Source organism: Osmerus mordax, chromosome 28, assembly GCF_038355195.1.
Source record: "Osmerus mordax isolate fOsmMor3 chromosome 28, fOsmMor3.pri, whole genome shotgun sequence".
NCBI lineage: Eukaryota > Metazoa > Chordata > Actinopteri > Osmeriformes > Osmeridae > Osmerus > Osmerus mordax.
The window spans coordinates 2,800,295-2,823,685 of NC_090077.1; the positions used below are offsets into that span (position 1 = coordinate 2,800,295).

The 23,391-nt window shown below is 44.0% G+C and overlaps 4 protein-coding genes across 10 annotated transcripts; 3 read left to right on the top strand and 1 right to left on the bottom strand.

The window, feature by feature from the left end:
• The first annotated feature begins 976 nt into the window (after nt 1-976).
• On the top strand, nt 977-15,754 carry msi1b (musashi RNA binding protein 1b). 5 transcript variants are annotated; one of them, XM_067231413.1, is made up of 15 exons: nt 977-1,060; nt 1,404-1,444; nt 1,945-2,026; nt 2,184-2,268; nt 6,923-6,964; nt 7,566-7,658; nt 10,686-10,734; nt 11,323-11,405; nt 11,528-11,645; nt 12,090-12,170; nt 12,793-12,849; nt 13,108-13,170; nt 13,271-13,450; nt 13,679-13,724; nt 13,850-15,754. In XM_067231413.1, the coding sequence occupies exons 1-15, from the start codon at nt 1,002-1,004 to the stop codon at nt 13,893-13,895; spliced, it is 1,125 nt and encodes a 374-aa protein (XP_067087514.1). In that variant the 5' UTR covers nt 977-1,001; the 3' UTR covers nt 13,896-15,754. The 5 variants fall into 5 exon arrangements, with proteins under 5 accessions (XP_067087514.1, XP_067087516.1, XP_067087517.1 ...); XM_067231415.1 differs by having other exon boundaries at nt 13,271-13,446; nt 13,850-13,914; XM_067231416.1 differs by having other exon boundaries at nt 13,271-13,425; nt 13,850-13,914.
• A 450-nt stretch (nt 15,755-16,204) lies between these two features.
• LOC136938186 (transmembrane protein 233) lies at nt 16,205-19,205 on the top strand. 2 transcript variants are annotated; one of them, XM_067231462.1, is made up of 4 exons: nt 16,205-16,504; nt 17,654-17,788; nt 17,941-17,969; nt 18,942-19,205. In XM_067231462.1, the coding sequence occupies exons 1-3, from the start codon at nt 16,319-16,321 to the stop codon at nt 17,947-17,949; spliced, it is 330 nt and encodes a 109-aa protein (XP_067087563.1). In that variant the 5' UTR covers nt 16,205-16,318; the 3' UTR covers nt 17,950-17,969; nt 18,942-19,205. The 2 variants fall into 2 exon arrangements, with proteins under 2 accessions (XP_067087563.1, XP_067087562.1); XM_067231461.1 differs by lacking the exon at nt 18,942-19,205 and having other exon boundaries at nt 17,941-18,711.
• Nucleotides 19,206-19,435: 230 nt separating this feature from the next.
• Nucleotides 19,436-21,772, top strand: prkab1b (protein kinase, AMP-activated, beta 1 non-catalytic subunit, b). 2 transcript variants are annotated; one of them, XM_067231198.1, is made up of 8 exons: nt 19,436-19,502; nt 19,828-19,999; nt 20,196-20,365; nt 20,489-20,582; nt 20,683-20,797; nt 20,982-21,115; nt 21,411-21,479; nt 21,571-21,772. In XM_067231198.1, exons 2-8 carry the CDS (start codon nt 19,850-19,852, stop codon nt 21,646-21,648), a joined length of 810 nt encoding a protein of 269 aa, XP_067087299.1. In that variant the 5' UTR covers nt 19,436-19,502; nt 19,828-19,849; the 3' UTR covers nt 21,649-21,772. The 2 variants fall into 2 exon arrangements, with proteins under 2 accessions (XP_067087299.1, XP_067087300.1); XM_067231199.1 differs by having other exon boundaries at nt 19,443-19,502; nt 19,831-19,999.
• Nucleotides 21,773-22,191: 419 nt separating this feature from the next.
• LOC136937827 (phospholipase A2, minor isoenzyme-like) lies at nt 22,192-22,796 on the bottom strand (the record flags this gene model as incomplete). The annotated part of the gene is made up of 3 exons (XM_067230943.1): nt 22,192-22,321; nt 22,398-22,525; nt 22,636-22,796. Coding segments are annotated over 3 exons (414 nt in total), but the record flags the coding sequence as incomplete, so codon positions are not given.
• Nucleotides 22,797-23,391: the final 595 nt, after the last annotated feature.

A 23,391-nucleotide genomic window follows, 5' to 3' on the forward strand; every position in this document is an offset into this window, starting at 1 on the left:
TAAGATTGGTGCTAAATTATTTTGAGTGTCATAGCTGTATCCCTCAATATTCTTACTCTTTAACTGTTGTACCTGAATGCAAAGAGAAGTAACATACTGTTGATCGGCCTTTAGTTGGTTAAGCAGTCACATGTTGAGTCAGTGTAGAGAAGGAGATTAGCTGGAGCAGGCTTTGGTACTAATTAAATGCTTAAGACTCAGCAGTGAATGAGCCCTTCCCCATACTATTTCCTAAACATATGGGTTTGTAATTATGTTTGGAGTATAGAGGGTATATTGTGACAGGGAGAGGCATTGTTGATGCCACAGTCCAGTCTGTTTGAGTCCAGAACCGGTGGAGGTGTACCAAAGCCATAGAACAAAGTAACACTGACACCATTTACAGTAAATTTGATACTGGCTTATGGTTGTTTGCCCTTCAAATCCATACGTGTCTAAAAACTGTTTTGAGTAACACCACCTTGAAAGGAAATGTAATAAAGTTTGGTGTTTATGCATGTGATTTTCAACCGTGTCTATTAATCCTGCAATCCAACTCCCAAGAATTATTGTTGAATAAATAAAAACCTCTCGTCGACCACTGCATACCAGTAATCTGTTGGATCACCTCTTTGTGATTGTCTCTTTAAGCACGTTTGTTTGGTTTTATTTCAGACAGCATATCACAAAACGAATGTATTCATGCTGGTTTTTCGTAAAAACACAAGCAAGATTACTTTCAAGATCATTTTGTACATGAATGGCGTGCGTAAAGGTGCGTAAACACTAACTAGTGTCTGTATCAAATGGCCGTAATTCACAGGAGCATGGACGGAGGTGCACAATAAGTAGGATGAGACTGAGAAGAACACGCGGGCACCGGGAGAGGAGGAGTCTACCAGCTCTACTTGAGCCTATCTGCTTCAGCCGTCTCCCCCCTTTACCCTTGGCCAAACCCCCGCCCCATCACTCCATTCTGCCTGTTTTCCCCACACGGCACAGTCTGAACACACGGGCACGGAATGGAGACTGAAGGTAGCCAGAGCAGCCTGTCCTCCACGGACTCCCCCCACGACCCCTGGTAAAGCTTCACTCGTCGCCCATCTACCTAGCCTAAATATCGGATACACTTCTGAGGCAGACCCGGGAGTTAAGAGGAATTCCCTATTTCAAAACCGAGAGGAAGGGAGAACGCGTTAGTTTTGCGTTGTTGGTCCGTGGCTGTCTACAGAGGCTGCTCTTTCAGGGTCTCGTAAATGGACAGAAAGGATATTTTGCCTCTATAAATCTATTATATCAAAGGCATAATCTACAAAAACTTGTTTGTCGAATACAACCTACATGTCTTACTGGAATTAGTTCTTTGTCGTCTAAAAGTTGAAAATATTTCTGTTTTCACCGTAAACTGTTTTCTTTTATTTTAGCAAAATGTTTATTGGCGGACTCAGTTGGCAGACAACACAAGGTAAGCTTTCTTCCAGTCAACTCTATAATAACTTTGCCACTGAATCTTATGTAACATCGTTTGGTTTATAAAATATAATAAATGTTTTATTTCATAGAGAGAAGTTTATCAAGACGTGTTTAATTAGTTACTAGTTTCTCTATGCCCTCTTGATGTCTAGTCCACAAATCAAAGCGCCCATTCAATAGGCCCGGATTGGCCTATAATGCGAACCAATTGAACTAAAATAAACCGTCTGTATTCAGAGGAAACATCATTTGTAATCGTTTGTATGTCAAACGAATTAATGTAGAGTATTCTGTACTGAATATTGGTATGACAGCAAATAAAGACTTTGATGACTTATACTGCACCTTTATGGTACAAAATCTCAAGCGGAAAGTTCAACAAACTCGGAACACGATCGACTCTAAGCAGACAACTAAAAGTGACGCACTTCCATATTTCTAGTGGAAAATTGATGCAGGCTACTATGTGTATTTCTTTGTCTTTATTTTCAGAGGGTCTGAAAGAGTACTTTTGCAAATACGGCGAAGTGAAGGAGTGCATGGTGATGCGGGATCCAGTTACTAAGCGCTCGAGGTGAGGGAGGCGTGCGCGGTGCAGCGCCAGAAAATCCCGCTACGACGCTGCACTCAAACTGAGCCCAACCGCTCGCACACAGCTTTACAGACGTATTCTTATTAAATGTCAACACCCGCTGATGCAGTTATTACATATTTTGGTGTTTCTTTTGCAGAGGGTTTGGATTTGTCACTTATGTTGACCAGGCTGGTGTGGATAAAGTTTTGGCCCAAACCAGACACGAGTTGGATTCAAAAACAGTGAGTTTGAATACATTATTTACTTTTTTTCAAAACTCCTACATTCTCAACCCTTCCTTTTAGGTCAATGTTTAGTATGCATCTGTGTGACTGTGTTTGATAGTGTTTAATCAACACGCCTATTAGGGTAATGATCCTACAACTTCTTTTCAAGTGAGTGCAAGTTGTTTGGCAGTAGGCCAGATCAATTCATTGGTTTACAGTGATCAGAAGTTGATGGCACAGTGATTGTGAAGACGATTCACTCGCACCAGTTACACTTTTTAAAATGTTATGTAGAAAGAGAGTTAGCTAATGTTACTTTGGTAGAACTGGCTATGCTTTTCCATTGGGATTTTTTTTAAGTGTGATATTAACTGTGCTAAATAGCCTTATTTAAAAACAGTTTGTGTTGAGGCACTTGCTACAGAATTGGCTCTGTCTTGGCTTCACCCTCCCATGGTGAATTGGTCAAGAAAGCTTTTCTCAGTGTCAATTGCTATGGTTACAGGGGGACCCAGACAGGGTTGAGCCCAGGAGTCTCTTGAGTTGCCTAGGCCTTTATCTAGTGAGAACTCAATCTTTCCACATGGTCTTTTGTAAGGTTTGTCCCTAGGGTAAAAATGACCTGAAAAACTTTTGCATGTGAACAAATGATGTGAGTGCCTCCGAAACCCGATAGGTACAGCTGTAAGATTAGTCAGGATAAACCAATGCACTGTTTTCCCAATAAATATCCATGTCGATGCTGCTCAGGGAAACTGGTCACCCCCTCCTGGAGGTCGTAAGTTAACACAAACTCAGATGCCTGTTTTCACTCATTACCTGTTTATTTTTTTTGCACTTGTACTTTATTAGTGCAAGTGTACAAGTTGCGCATGTAAAAGCAGTGTGTGCGTGTTTGTGTGTGTGTCTTTGTCAGTAATGAATGTGGGCTGGTCTGGGAACAATGCGGGCCCGTTGGTCGCCATAGGGACGGCTAGTTCCCCCTAGCTCAGTGGGAGTGGTGATGGCAGTGGCTAGGTCACTGCATTCACATGTGCTGAGGTTCTTTCCACCTCGTTCTGTGATCTGAGTTGTGCACCTCAACATATCGAGGCAGATTAGAGAAATACTAGAGAAGGCTCCTCACAGGCCCTTTTTTTACTTCTCTTCCTAACGATGGAACACTTAACAGGACAGGAACCAGACACTTTCGAATCAGGACGTAATTAGAGCGGAAATTGTGCAAATGTAGATGCTCGGCCTGCAGGTTGTTGTTTGGTAGATGTTCAGGTATAACAGAGGTTTGTCCTATCGTAGCAGCCCTCCAGGCTGTGTCACTTGTCACAGTTTTAGCTGGCATGGTGATAGTTCCACGGGGGGCCGTTATGGTTGGTCGTCATGGGGTTTTATCTCCATAGATACACCCCCACCCCCGTTCCCGTAGTAGGACACAGACACAAAAGCAGATCGGGGTTAACAATGCACAGCATCTTTGACAACAATCTTAGAAATCATCACTAATTGAAGCACTGTTAATAAATTATATGCACTGTATGTTTGCCATACAATTACAGATTTGATTAAATAGTTTTTTGGGTTACGCTGGGCATGGTAAAAGGTTTTACTTTGTAATTAAAACTGATATGGCATCTAATTGTTTTTTTCCGTACGATAGCTAAACCCTGTTTACTTTATCGCCTACTGGTTGTGTGGGCTGTGGCTCAGCCTTGGTGTTGCTGGTAGTGAGGTGTGTCTCTGGTGCGGTGGGGGCAGTGTGGCAGCTTAATAGAGTGAGTGTGTGTTTGGCGTGGAGAGGGCTCAGTGATCAGCCACAGGGGTTGGACGGTGAGTCGAGTAGAGACTCAGAGAGCCTGCCCTGCCCCCCCCCCTCTCTCTTGCTCTCTCTCTCTCTCTCTCTCTCTCTCTCTCTCTCTCTCTCTCTCTCTCTCTCTCTCTCTCTCTCTCTCTCTCTCTCTCTCTCTCTCAGCCAGGTTATCCTGTTAGTGTGGAGAGAGAAAAAGTTCTCCAGTGGCAACAGAAAGAATGTGCCATGCTGTGACTGAGTGAGTGGACTGGACAAGAATGGAGAAAAGTTTACACAGTAGAAAGACCAGAGGCAACTATTCTCCACTCTAGAGGGAGTAGAGGAATAGACAATAGAGGTGTACCTAGAGGTTGTTTTCGAAAAGCAGCTGTCTTTAGAAAGATTTGACTTTCTCAGCTTATTTTAATTACCTTTTAGGATTTTTTACTCTTTGTTTCCTAATGTAATTGACGTAGTTGATGGGGGGATGGGGTGTTTGAGGTAAGGTTTGCCTTGAATCGTTCTTATTCAAATGAACTCTGAGGAGTGGCTTGAATGTGAAAAGAGAACACTTTCAGCGCTGGTGTGTTGCAGAGTACAGTGTGTCGTAGAGGACAGTGTGTAAGGACGAAAGGACTGCATGTCCTGGGCTGCAGGTGCTGAAGGGCCTTTGAGGTACCGGTGACCCCCCAGGTCTCAGTTAACCCTTAAGTAGCGAGGACTACCATGCTGACCCAATGAGAGAGGAGAAGGGAGGGATGGCAGGAAGGATAACGTCTTGTGTGATTAGTATGGATATCTTAGCTAATCGGATTGAAAGAAACAAGCTTGGACTGTCCTCCTGAGTAACAGATATTTTACTTTAGACGAGAGTCCTGAGTCCTGACCAATTGGAGTGTCGGGATATGTGTGTTGCTAGTTAAGCTGAGGCAGCCAGTGCACCTCACCAACTGTTGACTGTAATTGGTCAAGGGGGATTGTCCTGATTTGATAAACCCCTTGTTCTTATGCTCAGCTTTACTCCCTTTCTGCGTACATGTGCAGTGGGATTGGGCTTGTTTTATGGCTTGGGCCTAAAATCACATCAGTGACATAACCCTAAAATAGGGCCTGTTACACTTTTGGGTTAGAAAATTTTCAATTAATATGTCGTAACATGTTGGGGGAAAAAACTCTAGTATAAGCCTGAAAGGTTGCATGATCTGTTCCTAAAATATGTTCTACGTATGCAAAAACGAAACGAACCAAAAGCAGATCGGTTCTGCGAAAGCAACACATTTCACATGGAAAATATACCATATTTGATCTGAAATACATAATTCTGTCTAATGTCCATAATTCCCCCCCCTTGGATGTGTGCTGGTTGCTGTGTGTTGATTTTTGTTTGTTTGTGTGTGTCTGTTTGTTTGTTTTTGAATGTGCACAGGAGTGTTGGACAACAGGAGGGTTGGTGACCGGAGGTGACTATCAGAGTAGTCTAGAGAATAGAACTAAACAGTAGACTCTGCATTCGGTACTACGTCCAGTCTAGTCTAGTCCTTTCACTCTGCTCCGTAGAAACCTGCCGTGATGTCGAAATGAAACATGTAGTACAGCACTGTACCATTCTCTGGTAAACGCATGTGGTTTACCATAGGGGCTCTAGATCTTTACTGTAGTTCTACTCTACCCTGTCATGGTCACAGACTAATATAGTGCTATTAGCACTGTACTGTCTCACTATTTCTTAGTATAACAACAGTACAGCCTGGAGTAGTCTAGCTGTTCTTTAGCTTTAGACCAGTATAGACTAATATAGAAGTCTCAAATTCTCATACCGTAGTCTATCTATAATTGCTTCTTTATGGCATGACATAGTCCCTATTAAATCTGAACACTTTTGGCTGTATTGTTCATATTGTCGATGATTGTTATGGGTTTGTCTTTTGGGTCTCAAATTGCGCAGTGAACCTTTGAATCACGTCTGTGCTATTACCACTGTCAAATCAGTTCTTAGGGGCTCTTGTTGTGGTAGTTAAGCTACCCTTCTGTCAAGTGTTTGACAGTGCAGAGCAGAGGTCGGCACAGTAAAAGAGCTGTGCGATACACGACGGACGGGTCGGTCTCACTAGGAAACGGCTGGAATATTTTCGGGGCAAGAGAGAGGGAGGCGAAAAACAAACAGACACAAACAAACCAAAACGAGGTGGATGTGCTGTCAGTGTGTGTGGCGACGGGCCTTCTCCTCCGTCCTGTCCTCTCTCTCTCCTTCGTCCCCGTCTCTCTCGCCCACGGTGTTGTCCTTCCTCCCCCCCCCCCCCCCCCCCCCCCCCCCGGCACCACTCCCTCTTGTCTCTGTCTCTGTCGCGCTGTGCGGAGGTGAGATGTGTTTGTGATTGTAGTGCCTGTGTGAGATTCCGAGAGATCACATGTCACATGTTGGTGAGGAGGGAGAGTGGTGGAGTGAAGGTTGGAAGGGGGGCACCTCTGTGGTGCTTATCACTGGGACATCACAGACATTCCACCTGCCACATTATCCACAAACTAACCCCGCTCACAACCAGACCAATGTTGGCTGCACATGAGGAAAGGGCCAGTTACGCTTTACTTGATGGTTGCGATTAGAATTGACCTTTTTTTTTCTTCTTCTCCTGTGCTCGGGCACCGTGTATTCAGCTGTGAGATTCTTTCAGTGCATTGTCTAAGTTACATCCCTATAATCCAGACACACAGCAACTTTTACAGGATTAAACAAGACAGGAGGTGGGAAGGAAGGAAGGAACCCCACCAAAGGAAGGAAGGGAGATGAACTGATCTGGTGGATTTGGTGATCTACTTGTTTGCTAGTTCCTCTGTGTGAACGTGGTCTCTAAACCAGACTTTTCTGTTCTTAACTCTTTTCCGCAGATTGATCCAAAAGTTGCGTTCCCTCGTCGGGCCCAGCCCAAGGTGAGTGAGCTTGTTAGGTGTGATTTAGCGGGGCTTAGTGCTGTGCGATATGAATGACATTGCCTGGGAGCAATCCAGTCCTATGTCTGTGTTGAGCTTTTCACATTCTATCTGGGCTAATGCCCTGTAATCAGATGAATGTGACTGCCGCTGTGACATCACTGCGCTATGTGGTCATGTGTTACAGTTAACACCTCGCCAACTCTTTCAACTTTCCCAAAGTCTATTTGTCTACGAACTTATAAACCGTTCTCCGTTAGCATATAATGTTGTTGGTAAAGGTTTGATTCAATGGTGTTAACGATAGTCGAGAAGATGTATTAAAAAGGCATGGATAACTTCGTAGTGCCACCAAACTGCTCTTAGTCTCGTGTGTGTACCTGTGCCATTTAAAATAAACCTGACGACACCATGGCCTTTCTGTTTGGATATTTGGGAAATTTGGAAGCTTGCCTGTGTTCCATTGGCATATATTATTTATATGAGATACGAGAAATGACAAACAATGGCAATAACGTTCTGCCTAAACGATTACCAATAATAAATGTTTACAATCATTGTGATAAGTAATGTATTTATTTATTTTTGCCTGTCTCTATAGTTAGTGACTCGGACCAAGAAGATCTTTGTGGGAGGTCTGTCAGTGAACACGACCATCGAGGATGTGAAGCAGTATTTCGACCAGTTTGGAAAGGTAAGCAGCTTGTTGGCTGGTGTTAAGATAGCGTTAGCATAGCGTTAGCATAGTGTTGCAGTAGCTACGGCTGCTGTGAGGGGAAGCAGACAAAACAGATCTGTGGAACTGCAGAGACCGAAAGATAGATATCATGACCTGGAACATACGTTACCTAGCATTTCATCTCCGTTCAAAGTAGATTTATAAAAATAAATACAAGTGTTAACAATTGTAACTTTAAAAGGGACTTGAAGGGTGAGCTGTGAGGACATGAGGGTGCAGGGAAGAGGGACAGAGAGACTGGAGGGAGAGTCCGAGAGGAGGTGGAGAGCCCAAGAGAACTGTGGAGTTGGTAAGCAAGTTAGGGAGAAGAGGGGGAGAAAAGTTCTGGAGTGTGTGCCGATGGTGAGGAAGGGGGAGGGATTATCAGAATCTGAATTAATCTGATGTAACAGCTGCTCCTACCCCCAACCCCCTCCCGGCCCGTTACCGTGGTGACCTGGCTTGCCCATTGTCCCCAAGTAATTCAGCGGGCAAGGGGTTTTGTGTTGAAGAAGGAGGGGAGGGGGTAGTGGTGGTGGTGAGGAGGGGGTGTCAGTTTAAGAGTTTTGTAACAATAATACTGATCGACCAACGGTCAAAACTAAACCAACTAAGTTGTCACTTACAGTCGGTGTATAACCGATGGCAAAACCAATGTATTTTTTCCTCACCATCTTTAGAGCTATACCCAAAGTTTCTATTATTTTAACAACAGAGTCCGAGGGCTTTGAAATGCAGGGAGAGAGACTAGATGATGGTCTAACAAAGGCAGAGCGGGGGAGAGGGAGGGCCTGGGAGAGAGAAAGACAGGGGGAGAGAGAGACAAGAGAGAGGGTGGGTGTTGGAGGCGTAAGAGTGGAACTGGGGCAGCGATGGGGTGCGGGGGTTTGGTGAGACTATTATGCTTTTATACAAAGCTGTAGACAAATATTTTGTTAGATGACACAGACGATTATTCATAAGGAGACTTTTCTCTGCTCACTGCCCTGCTTTAAAACTTTTGTTACTTTTCACTGATACCCCAACTAGTTTAAAATCAAAACTAAGCTGGAATGTATTTGTTATACAGTTTGCCTTCAGTCTATCATGGCCTACAGGTAGTTTAGTGCCAAAAAAATTATACTTTTCAGTTATATAATACTCTTGGCTGGGTGTAGTATTTTTCTCCCAATCAGAAGATAGGATGAATGAAAGAGAGAGAAAGACACTCAGAGATAGAGAGAGAAATAGATTGATAGGGAACTGTAGTCTCCAGCCATCCATGGACTTTCCTGATTAGACTGCCTCACTGGAGCTTTTGTCTTCTGCCCTGTTTGGGACAGGGGGGTGGATAGAGGGATGGGTAGAGAATGGAAGGGAGGATGAGAGTTAGAGGAGAGGGAATATTGTCCAGTGTGCCATTACAATGCCTTGTGTTTGACATATCGAGCATTTATGGGACAATTATAAACTCACTTTGTTATAACCCCACATGATTAAAGTTGAAATTGCCACAGTGTTAGTCATAGACTGAACGTTACGAGAGAGCGACATGTGCTTAGGAGATACTGTCAATACGGAATTAAGTTTCAGATGCCTGAGAACATCTTGTGTGTGTGTGTCCTCTGGGACGTCAGCTTCACTGACAGGATTGAGGGAGGACAGGATAGAGAGGACTGGGGGGGGGGGGGGGGGGGGGGTTGGTGCAAATGTCAGAGTGGAAGGAGTCAGTGATTTGAGAGGGCTCAGACCAACAGGTCCTCTTTCACACTGGCCGGAGGCCCTCCTCCCTCACCCTTGACCTTTCTGTGTGCAATCTGCCCTTGGGCGTCACACAAACCTGTAGACGCCCCCCCCCCCACACACACACGTACATACATATATACATACATACATACATGAACATTCTAATACACACATTGCAGACAAACAGTTGCAGTGTGCCAGGGCTGAGTGGAACCGTATACGCGTGTGGTAGTTCAGACAAGATGCTAGGAAGGATCATGTCCACAAGTGCTATTGACCTCATTGCTGATCGAGGAAGCACATTTCGCCTTACTAAATATAAAGTTCATTTGGAAAGTTACACGTGTTTTATAAGGTGTGGGATAACCAGAGCTTGTTTCATTTCCAAGTGAGTTAGTGTTCCTTCCAGCAACAGTTGGAAACACCTGTGTGTGTGTGTGTGTGGTGTGTCTAAGAACAGAGGGAGGGACGAAGAGAGAGAGAAAGAGCGAGGTCACTGGGAGAGGAGGAGGAGGAATGATGGCTGACTGTGCCAGCAAACAAAGCCCCCAGGCCTCTTTGTTCTCTTGCTCTCTTTCTTTGTCTCTCCACCCTGTCCCGCACTCTATCCGTCTCCTCCTCTGGGTCTTTTCAGCTCAAACTGTAGTCCCGATCTGCCCCGTTCCCGCAGCTGGAACACACTGTAACTCCACCTGCTCGCCATCACCCCGCAGTCTCTCCACCTGCTAACGGGATTCTCCTTAAACACACACACACTCACGCCATAATTGTTTCTAACTCTTTTTTTCCGCTCACTTAAGCTGCCCTCTCCCTCTCCTACATTCCCTCGCTCGTTTTTCCCCGGTGACCATGGGAAGGCCATAGTCTGCTGAGCAGGAGAAAGAGGGTGGATTATGGGCCTCTCTCTGTTTGAGAGAGATTGCAACCACATGGTTCGGAGGCAGATTGTGAATAACAAAACGCGAACACATTTTAGATTCAGATCTTTCGGAAAGAGGTCTGAACTTTTTTTGAAAACACCATGCGCCATGGGCCCTTTTTTTCCCCCCTCTTGCACAATTTCTTTCTTCTTCTGTTTTCCTTTCTGGCCCCTCCTTCCCTCCCTCCTCTCTCCCCCTTATTAACCTGTCCCCCTCTTCAGCTCCCTCCCCTCCCCGCTCGGCCCCCTCTGTCCATCTGTTGCAGAGCCTCCCAGTAGAACTTGAGAAGGGGTGAGGTCAGACAATATGGCGCGTGTGGAGAGGGCTCTGAGTAGAACTCTGTTTGTCTTCCCCCCAGGTTGACGATGCCATGCTCATGTTCGACAAGACCACCAACAGACACAGAGGTGAGTGACACAGGGGGAATCTCTTGGCCACTCGTTCAAGCCATCTACCCCTCTACCTCTCTCCATCAACTACCTCATCTCTCTCTTCTCTCTCTCTCTCTCTCTCACCCCCCCCCCCACCTGTCTCACCCCTATCTCCCTCTATCTCTCTCTCCTGCTCTTCCTCCTGTCCTGCCTGGCTTTCCATTGATCTCCACCACCCCCACCCCCCTCGGCCACCTCCCTGCGGGCTGAGCAGGAGGAGAGGAACGAGGCTAGGCTAATTAGACAGTCTGTTAATCGGGATCAGGATAAAGCCTTCCTTAAGCGCCTCCTCCCCACCCTGGGACTGATCGATTATGACAGCCTAGCAGCTTCATCAGGCTGGCTGGCCAGGAGGGGGGGGGGGGGGGGGGGGGGGAGCCAGGAAGAGTGGCACAGAGGGGGTAGGGTGGAGGCTTTAATCGGCTATTACTGTACCTATTACTGTACCTATTACTTGTTGGTAGAAACGCACTGTAGAGCCCCCCCCCCCTGTGAAGCAAAGAGGTAATAATGGCTTTCCAACTTCGAATTTCACGGTCCTCACGCACGCGTTATGTTCCTCAGGGTTTGGCTTCGTGACTTTCGAAAACGAGGACGTGGTGGAGAAAGTGTGCGAGATCCACTTCCACGAGATCAACAGCAAAATGGTGAGGCTTCGGGGGGGGGGGGCCTGCGGGCTCTCGTTCTCACTCCGGGATTGGGGGTTTTCGATTCCGTCTCATCGACGGCCCGCTGCGTCCCTCATGCCATGCGGATTTCTGTTTGACAGGTCGAGTGCAAGAAGGCTCAGCCCAAGGAAGTGATGTCGCCCACGGGCTCGGCCAGGGGGCGCTCCCGAGTGATGCCGTACGGCATGGACGCCTTCATGCTGGGCATTGGCATGCTGGGTAAGCTCTTAATGATGCTGCTGACGATAGAGCTGTCTGACCCGCAGCTTAGGTCAGCGCGCTGCGGAGAGGTCTCCGTCATAAGGTCATATTCGACTTCATGCGGAGATGATTGACCACTGGCGTTCGCTCAGTCGGTAATGGAGATAAAGCCCCCAGGGTGCACATGTTGTCACCACACTACCAACATCTGCTGGTCATTCTGCGAATTACACCTTTTGTCTTAATGACAGTGACGAAACCTGAAGACGTTTTACTTTGACGGTCATTTCAGCGGTGGTTATATGCAAAATAAGTGCAGCCACACATCATGCCCTGAGAAATTACAAACTCGTTCCCCCCCCCCCCCATCTGTTTTGGAGTGTGTGGTCTATTTCCTCCAGCAGGGGGCAGCATTGCTGCACCTGATGCTAAACCTTCTTGTTTGTGATCGTTTCTTCCCAGGTTACCCAGGGTTCCAGGCTGCTACGTACACCAGCCGGAGCTACGCTGGGATCACACCAGGCTACACCTACCAGTTCCCAGGTAAAACCTCTACTGCACAAACCCTTCATCCTGGCCAATCAGCTTCGGTCGTTCATGTCCATCCTTGTGATACAACTCATGTGGTTTTAAGATATGTGATTCCTTTGAGGTTTCGGTTTTACATACTGCTAGTTCTGTGTCTAGACTTGAAATCTGCTCATTTGCTTGGCGTGAGTCAGTCCCATAACTGTTAACGTAAACACTGACAGACTCAAACTAATAAAGCACAATGATTGTCACACTGGCTGCTTGTAAATATCAGGGAGAGGAATTCCATATGCTTTGCGTGTGTGTGATTGTGTTAGCGAATGTGTGAATTTAAATGAATCGTCCAGTGGTGTGTGGGGCTTTAGACGTGTTTGGGAGTAGTATTGTACCGGAGAGTCTAGCACAGCCTAACATGTCAGCTTCTGTGGCCAGTTTAAACAGAACGATCCAGCTTCGGTATCTTTCCCATTCTTTCTCTCAATTTCTCGAAGCCTCGTCTTACTCTTAGTCCATCCTTTCATCTGTGGGTAGCGTCTCCCCACCTGTGTGTCGATGTGCTCTGCTAGCGGCTGGTGGCGGTGCTGGTGGTGCTGGTGGTTTGTGTCTCAACAGCACTCTAATGTTTCTGTTCTAGAATTCCACTTAGAGAGGACCCCCCTTCTGACTTCACCCCATCCCCCTGAGCTCACAGGTTAGTCCCTCCACTGGGCTTTACAAGCAGCATCCTGGCCGTCTGCTCCACATCACAAACAGTAACGACACCACAAACAGTTGTGGGGTTTTCCCCCCTTTTTTTTTTATCACGTCAGGAAATTCCATGGTTCTGAACAGTATTGACGAAGGCACTCGTTCTCTATGTGCCACACAAATTCGAAGAGCGAATGCCATAACTGCCTGCGATCTAAGACGGTTCTTTAATCGGGAACGTTTTCTTTCCTGTGTTCCTCAGCCATTCCTCTGACAGCTTACGGACCAATGGCAGCCGCGGCAGCAGCCGCCGCAGTAGTTAGAGGTATGGGTGTAGGATGGAAACGAACATTAGGATAGCTTTCCACCACCGAAAAACACAAAGTAAGATTTTACTTACAATTTGTCCATATTATGTATTTTAGGCTCCACCCCCTCTCGCTCTGCTGGGTTTTTAGGCACCAGCAGCCCTGGGCCAATGGCAGACTTGTATGGAGCAGCCAGTCAGGACTCTGCTGTCAGCAGTTACCTCAGTGCTGCTAGTCCCGCCCCTAGCAGTGGGTTCGGCCATAGTCTGGGGGTAAGACACAGCCCTTATCACGTAGGTATTTAGATTCTTCATATTATTTCAAAAAGGTGTTGGCTGTACAATTTTCCATTGATAAATGTATGACTGTATGTGAATTGCATTTAAAAGGAGATAGGAATTGCCTATCGGATCATTCTGTTTGTGGTGCTGATTTTGCTGCTTGTTTTATGTTGTTGTGGCGCAATTGTGCTTTTGTGATTATGATGGAAGTAGTGGTCATCTGTTGTGTGACCTTCTTCTACAGGGTCCTCTGATTGCCACAGCTTTTACCAATGGCTACCACTGAGAGAGTAAGTTGATCTTCCCTAACAATTCCCTAAAACCTAAGCTAGAAAGCCGAGTGGTCTGATAACAGCTGCTCTCCTAATAGAAAATGTACAAATCCGCTCATCACAGTGTTTGTGTTTCTCCTCAGGGCCAGTGACAGAGAGATAGAAAGAGTTGAAGCTGCTTGGAGCTGATCTGGCATATCTCTGTGCAGTCTACCGCTCCGGCTGGGGCAGCTGTAGTGTGACCTTTGACCCCCCTCCCCCACCCCGATGACCCCTCTATCTGACCTGCCCTGTCTGTCTCTCTTAACATCACTTTGTGTCCCACTGAACCTCTCACTGTAATCGAGACAGGAGCAAACTCTTTTTAAACCTGATTGACAGCTTGTTTTAGAATCCAATCCAGATACTGTATTTCTAGATTTGTTTCTCCTTTGTTTTGTTTCACCTGTTTTCTTTTTGTTTTTGTTTTTTTGTGAAGATGTGTAACTTCTGTTTCGGCTCTCTGTGTTTTACTGGTTGATTTGAATTTTGGTTTGAACATGTTTTTTATTGAGACGAGGGAGGGCAATCTCCAGGTATGAAATATCGGAAGGACAGGAGCAATAATTTGTACTAAATAAGTAGTATATTTGTTTCTAGTTCATACTGAATTTTAACAGAACACTTCTGATTAATACTATTTTTTTGAAAATGTGTTACAAAGTTAAAAAATGTATATCTTGGTAGCTTTTTAACTTTAAGAACTTGTTGTACTAATATTGATCAAAAATAACTAAACCGATAGTCACAAGTCAACTTCCAGTCAGGTAAAACTTGTGCTGTTTATTTGTGTAAGATATTGTAAATACAGCTCTGTTGTTTTTTGTTCCTGCAAAAAAAAAAATGGGCTTTGGGAGGTGTGACAGAAATGGTACGATCATATTCTGCAGATATTTGTTTCATTAGTTTTGTTAGGTGTTGGAAACCTTGACTGTTACATATCATAGTATCACATTGAGTTGGGGGGCATTGCCAGTCAATGACAGCATTTCTGCCCGTCACTTTTAGACCAGCCATACAATCTCCTTCCCTGTCTTACACAACTTGAGGGGTTTAAGTTTGAAAACTGCCTCAGGCCTCTGAAAGTAAAACAGTTTTCCATTTACTGTGAATTCACCCAGGAAACCCAGTTTGAAAATGAAGGGAGAGTACTTTTCAGATGTTACATTACTGTGGGGGGTTGTGAGTGTGGGGATACATGCTGTTTCTCCCCCAATGACTTTGTACTTTGTCATATCATTGTTGTTTTGAATTGTTATTTTAATGTCATGATTGTTAAGGAAAAATGAAGGATCCATGTGCAGAGCCAGTCATTCTAAAGTTTCACTATTGTGCGATTATGGCTGGGTAATTCTGCAGATTGCGTTTTTGAGTGAGAGCTTGTGTGTTTGCATTGTTATCACTCCACATGGTCACGCGTATTGGCATCCAGTGTGCCATTTGCTGTTTCAGAATGGGTATTTCAGTTGCAAATGTGAATTTTTAACTTTAACTTTGGTCGATACCTATACTTAATTGGCTCTGTCGGCGTGGGGATAGGGCTAATTAACCATCTTGTCAACAGTCCGAGAAATTCTCAATGGTTTCTTTTTTTAACTTCCTTTGGCTACCTGATTCATTGTCTTCTCCTCGCGGATAGAGAAACTGCATATTCTGATTCTGATATTCACTGGACGACTGTAGCCATGTAACTATCAAGCAATAGATCTTTTTAGAAACCCGATTCATTTTTTCCACATATAATATGATGTTGCACTGGGATGTCAAAAGTGTTTTACTCTAAAATGAGTTAAAGAACAAGGCACTATCAATCACTGTCGGTTACCAAGTTTGTAGGTTTTGATATATTTCCTCTGTCTTCTGCTGTCTACCAGAGTACTCAGCCTCTGGGTTCACTGAAAAGTAACGCTCTTGTCAACACTGTAACCCTTGTTTTTCCTGTTACATTTTCTTTTTTTTTCTTTGGGAAAAAACTTTTAAAATTCCTAATAAATTATTTTCAAAACATTCCACTCATGTCTTGAGTTGTAATTGTATTTCACATTTATATATGGTCACATTTGATAAGAAAGTGAGGGAAAGGGTTAAATGTGTCACTATAAATTAATTTGAATCATTAATATTTGAAGTTGAATTGCTCAACTTGAATAATTGCATTAAAAACTGAATTTGTATCACCTAATTTGAATTTGTATTGTTGAAATTGAATAATTACATCAAAAAACAAAATCTGAGTTAGGGTAAGCTAATTTTCTCATGAGTTGGAGACCTTACAGAGATCTCTGTTGAGGTACAACTGCTCAATCTGGTTCTCTTCTACATATCACTATGCTCTGTCCCCTCCCTTGACCCCCTCGCCCCATTCAGCTTGGGGTGGGGGTGGACGGGGTAGAGTTTACCCCCAAAAGTAATTAGATCATCATATCGTGTCTGCTCAGCCTGTGCAGTTCACTCCTGTCAGTCCCAGGCCACGCTCTCCAGGTTGCTTCTCTCCAGTCACCCGCTGACGCTACATCACCTTAGTTACGGTGGAGGTTGCGGAGCTGACAACCGTGAGTTCCAAATCTGGCCCGATGTCGACCGGGACGCCAAAGATGAACAACGGCACCAACCGCTCGCTGGACGGGAGTGTTGACCAGTTGGGGAGCGCGGAGGCCCAGGATATCCCTCCACTGAAGAACTACCTCTGTTTCACCATCTTGACCTGCTTCTGCCCAGCGTGGCCCATCAACATTGTGGCTTTGGTCTTCTCTGTTCTGGTGAGTGGAATTCCTATACTGAACACTGTACATCATACATGTATATGTAGGCACACCTCTATATCCAGGAGTGTATTGCTTCATTTGTGGATCATTGGAATCCTATGTTCTGAGCACAACGAATGGATCTGTATTATTAAACATGCTTTGGAATGTACATCTAATGAACAAGGCACGTAAGACGTGTTTGTTCAGACTTTAAATGCAGGTGCTTTGTGACTGTTATGTCAATTAGCCAGTGTGTTGCCTTATACATGAGCTGAGGTCAAGTTTCCCAGAAACATTTATGGAGTCTCTGAGTAGCAATCATGTGTCACTCAGCTACTTGTTTAGCCTTAGGAAAGCAGAACAAGGTCACCTAGTGACCAATGATAATGACAATACACTGACTGTTATGGCTTGTTAACACGTTTATGATATTTCAGTTCACCATTCAGGATATGTTGTTCCAATGGATGCGATATTACATTTTCGTTTTTAAGAGATCTTGGGTTGATATGTTTGGAGTTTCTCAGAGTTTGTAGAAAATTATAGGGAAGCAAGCAGAAGCTCCACTGGCTTCTTCCCATTACCTACATTATATAAATGTGGGCAAATGGCAGCTGTTGCCTCGTGGAGCCTGTGAGAAACAAGATGAGGAGTACGAGACTAATCCAGCACACCATCTTAATATAAACATGAATTACAGAGAGCCAGCAACACATAGACAGTGTGAGAAACAAAGATGCAGTAAGGGAAAGCCATTAATGCCAAGACCATATAAGGGACTCACATAAAGATGATTTAGCAGCAAAGTTCCAGCATGGTTCTTTCACGAAACACCAATGTGATATAGCATTTCTGTTTCCATTCCCCCTTTCATGGTGTTTATATCTCTCACACCAGCATTAGTCTGTGTGGAATGGGGTCAACTTCCCATCCCTTGTCACTATGACTTCCCTCCCTCCTGGGTCCTTGGATAAATGTTGGAGGCTTGAAATGATGGTTTATGGTCAGTGGGGGACACTTAGTAATTGATGTAATTGCTAAAACTGGTATTCAAATTGATAAATGTTTTCTAGTGGTCTGTCATTTGTCATAGTTGATGGTCATTGTTGACTGAGTTGAAGTTGCAACAGTTTGCACTCCCCTCTCCGTTGCATCCTGTAGTCCCAGAACAGCTATGATGCGGAGGACTACGATGGGTCCCAGCGGCTGGGGCGGAAAGCCCTCCACGTGGGCATCGCCTCCATCATCATCGGCCTCCTGATCATCACCATCTTCTCCTCTGTACACTTTACCACGGTATGAGCTCACAGACAAGCAGCGGAACTCGTTCTGTTGCCATGGTTCTCATACTGTTGCCATGGTTCTAATTGGTCTATTTCAGATGATTTATTTATTTATTTTTACTACTGTAAATCAATTGATTCATGCAATTCATTGTATTTGCGCAGAACACCTAAGGATGGCATCTGATACCTGAGTAAGGAGGAGAAGAGCAACATTCACATGGAGAGAGGGTTTTTTGTTCCTGCGCACTTTCACAATCTAATCAAACATTCTTCACAACCCAATCAGATGACCAGGTCTAAGCCTTCTTTGGTTTAGTTTCTTTTGTTATTTGTTTTCCTTTTAAAATTATTTCATTTGTGTGTTTCTTTCATGGATTTAGACAGACAGATTTGAGCTGAGTTAAACTGTCATCTTTATTAGCTGATGTTGAAGCGCACTTAATATGCAATGATACTTTTGAGGATACATGTTTGACTTTTTCTACATTATTGATGAACATTGTTTGTACATAATGAAAATACTGAGGTATTGTCCTAGTGCTATATTTGAAAATGCAGGCTTCATTGCTGTGATAGTCAGATATCAGCTACACCTCAATAGACCAGGTTCAGCTGTCTGCCCCAAACAGAAAGTGACATGTAACATGTATCACTATGTCTTGCAATACATGTGGACTAGACTATTTCCAGAGTGGTTGATATACTTCCTGTTTACATGTAAACACACAAACACATGAGGGCAAATGCAGGCTACTTTAAACTGTATGTTACTCCCTTCCTTGGGAGGCCCTGCTGGGTTAGATGATTGGCGGTGACTTCTGTGCAGATTACCCCCTTCCCCGTTCCCACTCTCACACCCGTTGCATTCTGTTGAGTCTGAAGGATCCTGTATTCTGATATGTCATCTTAGCACCATTAAAGTCTAAAAATAGACATTCTCTGGTCTGACACTAAGCTGCACCAGTTTAAACTTTCTGATTACATATATGGTTAAATCAGGCTTAATAGATATTATTATGATTATGATGATAATGCAAATGAGATAGTAGCCTCTGTTATTTAATTTACGCATTTATTCACAGATGAACCATATTATTGTACAGACAACTAAACGTTGCTTAGCAATTGTATTTTCGTTTTCTCTCCCATACTTTTTCTTGTAGTTGTGTTGTTGATCTTAGTTTGAACACCTTGAAGCTACTTGGATGGTCCAAGATCCGACTTTGTTCCCGGAGCACGTGGCCCATTTGTGAGACAATGAAACTGGATAACCGTGAGAATGAGAAATCAACGAGTTTCTGGTCCATCAGAAGACAGCGAAAATTAAATGTTATCGTGGTCTAATGCTGATGTTGTAGGACAAATTTCCAGCAAAGCTGAAATATTTTTCGTTTATTTTATAAAATTTATTAAACAGGTATATTTGCTCTTGTGTTATTCTGTTCAAATAGGCTATGTGTCTGGGCAACATGACAAACGTAGGCTACGCATTCAATGTGTGTGTTTATTGCATGATATTTGTTGTACTGAGACAAGACGACAACAATAGACCATTAATTTACACAACGTCCAATCGCCTTGGCTACAGCTTGGGTCTCAATACAAGATTGAAATCGACCTATCTGCTCATCGAATGTCGAGGCGGAAGAGGTGTGCTCTTGCAGGGAAGCAAGGATTTAGGGAAATGGCCAGAGGTGAAACTGGAAAGTGTATCCAACTTTTCGGTTAGATTCTAAATTAGAAAAGGAAGCGAGTTTCTTGTAGTACAATGCCCAGGAATTACGGAATTTTATGCAGCGTCTCATCGCCTGAATTGTATTAAATCTGCTGTTCGAAACACGGAAACGCGTTATGAATGCTATTGCGTTACTATTGTTTTGAGTGTGCATTGTTAGGGTTCGTTCAGTGAGTGTACGTTGAGGAAGGTCGGTTTAATGTGAGACAATACGATACATTTTACAATAAATTCCGAACAATTTTGTTTAGGATAACCCAGCGTAGCAGTTTAGGTATACTAGACTGTGTTGTCGACAACTTACTTGTGTTCAGCAGTGTGACAAGCTGTGCTAGTATGGGAAACAGCAGCAGTGAAAGGGCAAGTGTGGGTCAGGGTGACAGGCCATATCCGCGAGATGGACAAGGTGCCAAGGATGCAGCGCACCCGAAGATTCTGATGGACAGCATTGAGGATGGTGAAATTTTTCACAGAGAGGATGCAAAGGTATGTTATTAGTTAAACTAGGAAACATACAGACGTGCAGTTGGTAACAGATGACGCCAGTTTCACTGTTTACAGGTGTGGTGCATGAGAAAGAAAGAAATAATACATAAATGCTGCTTGTGAATAAACAGAAGGTCTGGTTTTGACCAGTGACATCACTAACATGTTTGATGTCCCTGTAAATCGAATTGGCAAGGCTCCACAAGAGATCCAAGAGTTTCTGGCTTGGCAACGAGACCTGGAGAGTGACAGTAAGAACACTGCTCAGGCCAGGCCCACAGTTTTCCGCTGGACTGGGGCTGGCAAGGAGATCTTTGTGTCGGGGTCGTTCAACAACTGGGCCACCAAGATCCCGCTGAACAAAAGGTATGGTTGCAAAAGCATGTGTTTCATTTATATTTGTGTTTTCTTGATGCATTAATAACATGTGAAGTTTTGATTACCTTCTCTGTCTATTAAAATACTGTTTGTTTAAATGTACCTTTTCAGTCAGAACAACTTTGTAGCCATTATGGACCTTCCAGAGGGAGAGCACCAGTATAAGTTTTGTGTCGACGGTCAGTGGACTTTAGATCCAACAGGGGTACGTTTCTTTCCATATTTAATCGTCCAAATAATTCAGTTCAATGAATGACATGTCATATCCTGTCAACCATTCAGTCCAACAACCTCTTCCTCTCCAGGCTGTGATCACAACCAAGACTGGCACTGTTAATAATGTCATCCAAGTGAAGAGGACTGACTTTGAGGTCTTCGATGCCCTCATGATAGATTCAAAAGCGTGTGCAGACATGTCAGGTACAAAACACAGGCCTATGGATACATAGTGGTCAACCATAATTGTTACGGGATAAGTGATTAGCAAAAAGATGAATGTGCTTACAATAAATGCCTTTCTTTTTTTATTCAAGTGTAGAAAACGTCTATCCTTTCTCCCTGCATGTGAGTCACTTCGGTTTGGTGTTTGTTTTTGTTTTTTTAGACCTTTCTAGTTCCCCTCCAGGCCCCTACCATCAAGATTCGTACGTCACCAAGACTGAGGACAAACTCAAGAGCCCCCCCATCCTGCCCCCTCACCTGCTGCAGGTGCTCCTCAACAAGGACACTGGTGTGTCGGTGAGTTTACATTTGACATTTTAGTCATTTAGCAGACACTCTTATCCAGAGCGACTTACAGTAAGTACAGGGACATTCCCCCCGAGGCAAGTAGGGTGAAGTGCCTTGCCCAGGGACACATCGTCATTTAGCACGGCCAGAAATCAAACCGGCAACCTTCTGATTGGTAGCCCGATTCCCTAACCGCTCAGCCATCTGTGTTAGTGCTCAGAGCTGGGCTTTGGCACTCACAGATCATGGTTCTGTTAACCTTGTATGGCTGCAGTTAGAGTACCTTTGTGTCTATGTCAAACAGTGTGACCCGGCCCTGCTGCCAGAACCAAACCATGTGATGCTGAACCACCTGTATGCCCTCTCCATTAAGGTAAATGCCTTGCGCTTGGTCTGGAATACAGTTCTGCTGATGATAGAAACAGGACTTCACCATGTTAATTCCCCTCTCTGTTTTCTTTCAGGATGGGGTAATGGTCCTTAGTGCAACCCATCGCTACAAAAAGAAATATGTCACCACTCTACTGTACAAGCCAATATAGTACCAATAACTACAACAGCCTCATACCTAGTAATGTGTTCAGTTTTACATGTGTGTAATTATGCTACTCTTGTATGATTTTGCTTTTTATACCAATGATTAAACTTTTCCTTGTATGAACAATCTGAACAGGTGGAAAGTCTGGTATATTCGTCAGAATATGGTTGGACTTTTTATACTTTCGTACCATTTCACTTTAAGTAAAGTATGTCAGTAGAATTAATTTTTTAAAGAGTTTGTACCTAATGTGTAGTTTGTGTTTCAGGAAAGTCATGGAAAGAGTGTCATTTGACCTGAAGATATGACTTTGATCATGCTGGTTGAATGGAAAATCTCTTATGTAACCGTGAGACAAGCCCAGATGTCCAGCGTATGAAGTAGATGTGTGTTTTGTGTAATCAGTGTCAAATTCGGCGGTTCAGTATACTAAACTGCACTCCCCTCCATTCTTCTCCTGCACCATAAAAATACATTTTTATAGATTTTTATTTTTTACATTAGTTTTGAACAAGACATTGCTCAGTTCAAAACATTTCTGTGTGTATTGGCTCAGTTGAGACAGTGGACTTTAGGGTCCAGGTTCTTGTTCTCGCGATTGTATGTGTTATTGGCAAAGCAGTGGGCAGCCACACGATCACACTCGCACACAAAGGCCTGGCACGGGTCATTGGAGGCTGTGGATACAGTTAGAGTTCAGGGTGTAGTCGACACACTACAAATGTTTTTAATTGAATTCAATAGAAACGTTACCTGAGCAGGAGACTTGTTTGTTTTTGCAGGTGAAGTCATAAATCTTGATGTAAGGGGCATCAATAATAGGACGGCATTCTGGAAGAGACTTGCTGGCTCTGTAGCAGAGATCATGGGATTTACAGCACCTGGTAGAAAGAGTTCACGTTTCTCAGGAACACTCTCCGACGAATACAATCAAGGGATACACAAATAATGAAAATGTTTGATCTAATCTAAAAAGTGGAAATGCCAATACCTATCCACACCATCGCGGGGGGTCCCAGAGCCACCTAACCCGCACCAGCAGCCGTAGTTGTCGTACTTCAAGGGGTTCACCCCTGGCTGGGTACAGTGGATCATTCCACCAAACTGCCACAGAGCCCGAGGCACGAGGGCTCCTTGGGCCGTGCAGGCTGACAGAGGAGAGTGTCAGTCTCACACCTTGTTATTGCATTACATTGTATGACTCAGACACAGTTGAACTTACCAGTCAGCAACAGAAGGAAAGCAGAGGCGTTCATGGTAGAGAATGGAAACAGAGAAAAGTCACATCTTGCTTAAATAGGGAGTGGTGGAGATAAGTTAAGTAAACTGGAGAGAGACATGGTTGTTGTTTAACCAGAAACCTAAAGTTATCTAAATGTTTTCCATGATAGTATGCATGCAGCACCTTTTTTTAACCCTAGGGGCAACAATGACTTATGTTTTATACAGCTCATAAATAACAAAGCACTCATTTCAGATTTATTGGGTAAAGGGTTTAAATTTACTGGAGGTTTTGCTTAATTCGAGTAAAATACAGCTTCAGTCATGTAACATCCTGTGTGGATTATGAATCCAGTTGGATTGTTCATAGTGACATTTTTTGATATCGTAGGCCCAGTTTCCCAGACATGGATTAAGCCTAGTCCTAAAGTAAGATGAGACAAATTCAATGAAGATCTCCATTGAAAAGGTTTTTAGTCTAGGACTAGACTTAATCCATGTCTGGGAAACTGGGCCATAGTGTTTC

Coding starts and splice junctions, on each gene's coding strand:
- msi1b (XM_067231413.1), top strand. CDS start 1,002: ATGGAGACTGAAGGTAGCCAGAGCAGCCTGTCCTCCACGGACTCCCCC. Junction 1,445..1,944: donor CAGTTGGCAGACAACACAAG/GTAAGCTTTCTT, acceptor CTTTATTTTCAG/AGGGTCTGAAAGAGTACTTT. Junction 13,171..13,270: donor AGCCGCCGCAGTAGTTAGAG/GTATGGGTGTAG, acceptor TATGTATTTTAG/GCTCCACCCCCTCTCGCTCT.
- LOC136938186 (XM_067231462.1), top strand. CDS start 16,319: ATGTCGACCGGGACGCCAAAGATGAACAACGGCACCAACCGCTCGCTG. Junction 16,505..17,653: donor CTTTGGTCTTCTCTGTTCTG/GTGAGTGGAATT, acceptor TGCATCCTGTAG/TCCCAGAACAGCTATGATGC.
- prkab1b (XM_067231198.1), top strand. CDS start 19,850: ATGGGAAACAGCAGCAGTGAAAGGGCAAGTGTGGGTCAGGGTGACAGG. Junction 20,366..20,488: donor AAGATCCCGCTGAACAAAAG/GTATGGTTGCAA, acceptor GTACCTTTTCAG/TCAGAACAACTTTGTAGCCA. Junction 20,798..20,981: donor AGCGTGTGCAGACATGTCAG/GTACAAAACACA, acceptor TTGTTTTTTTAG/ACCTTTCTAGTTCCCCTCCA.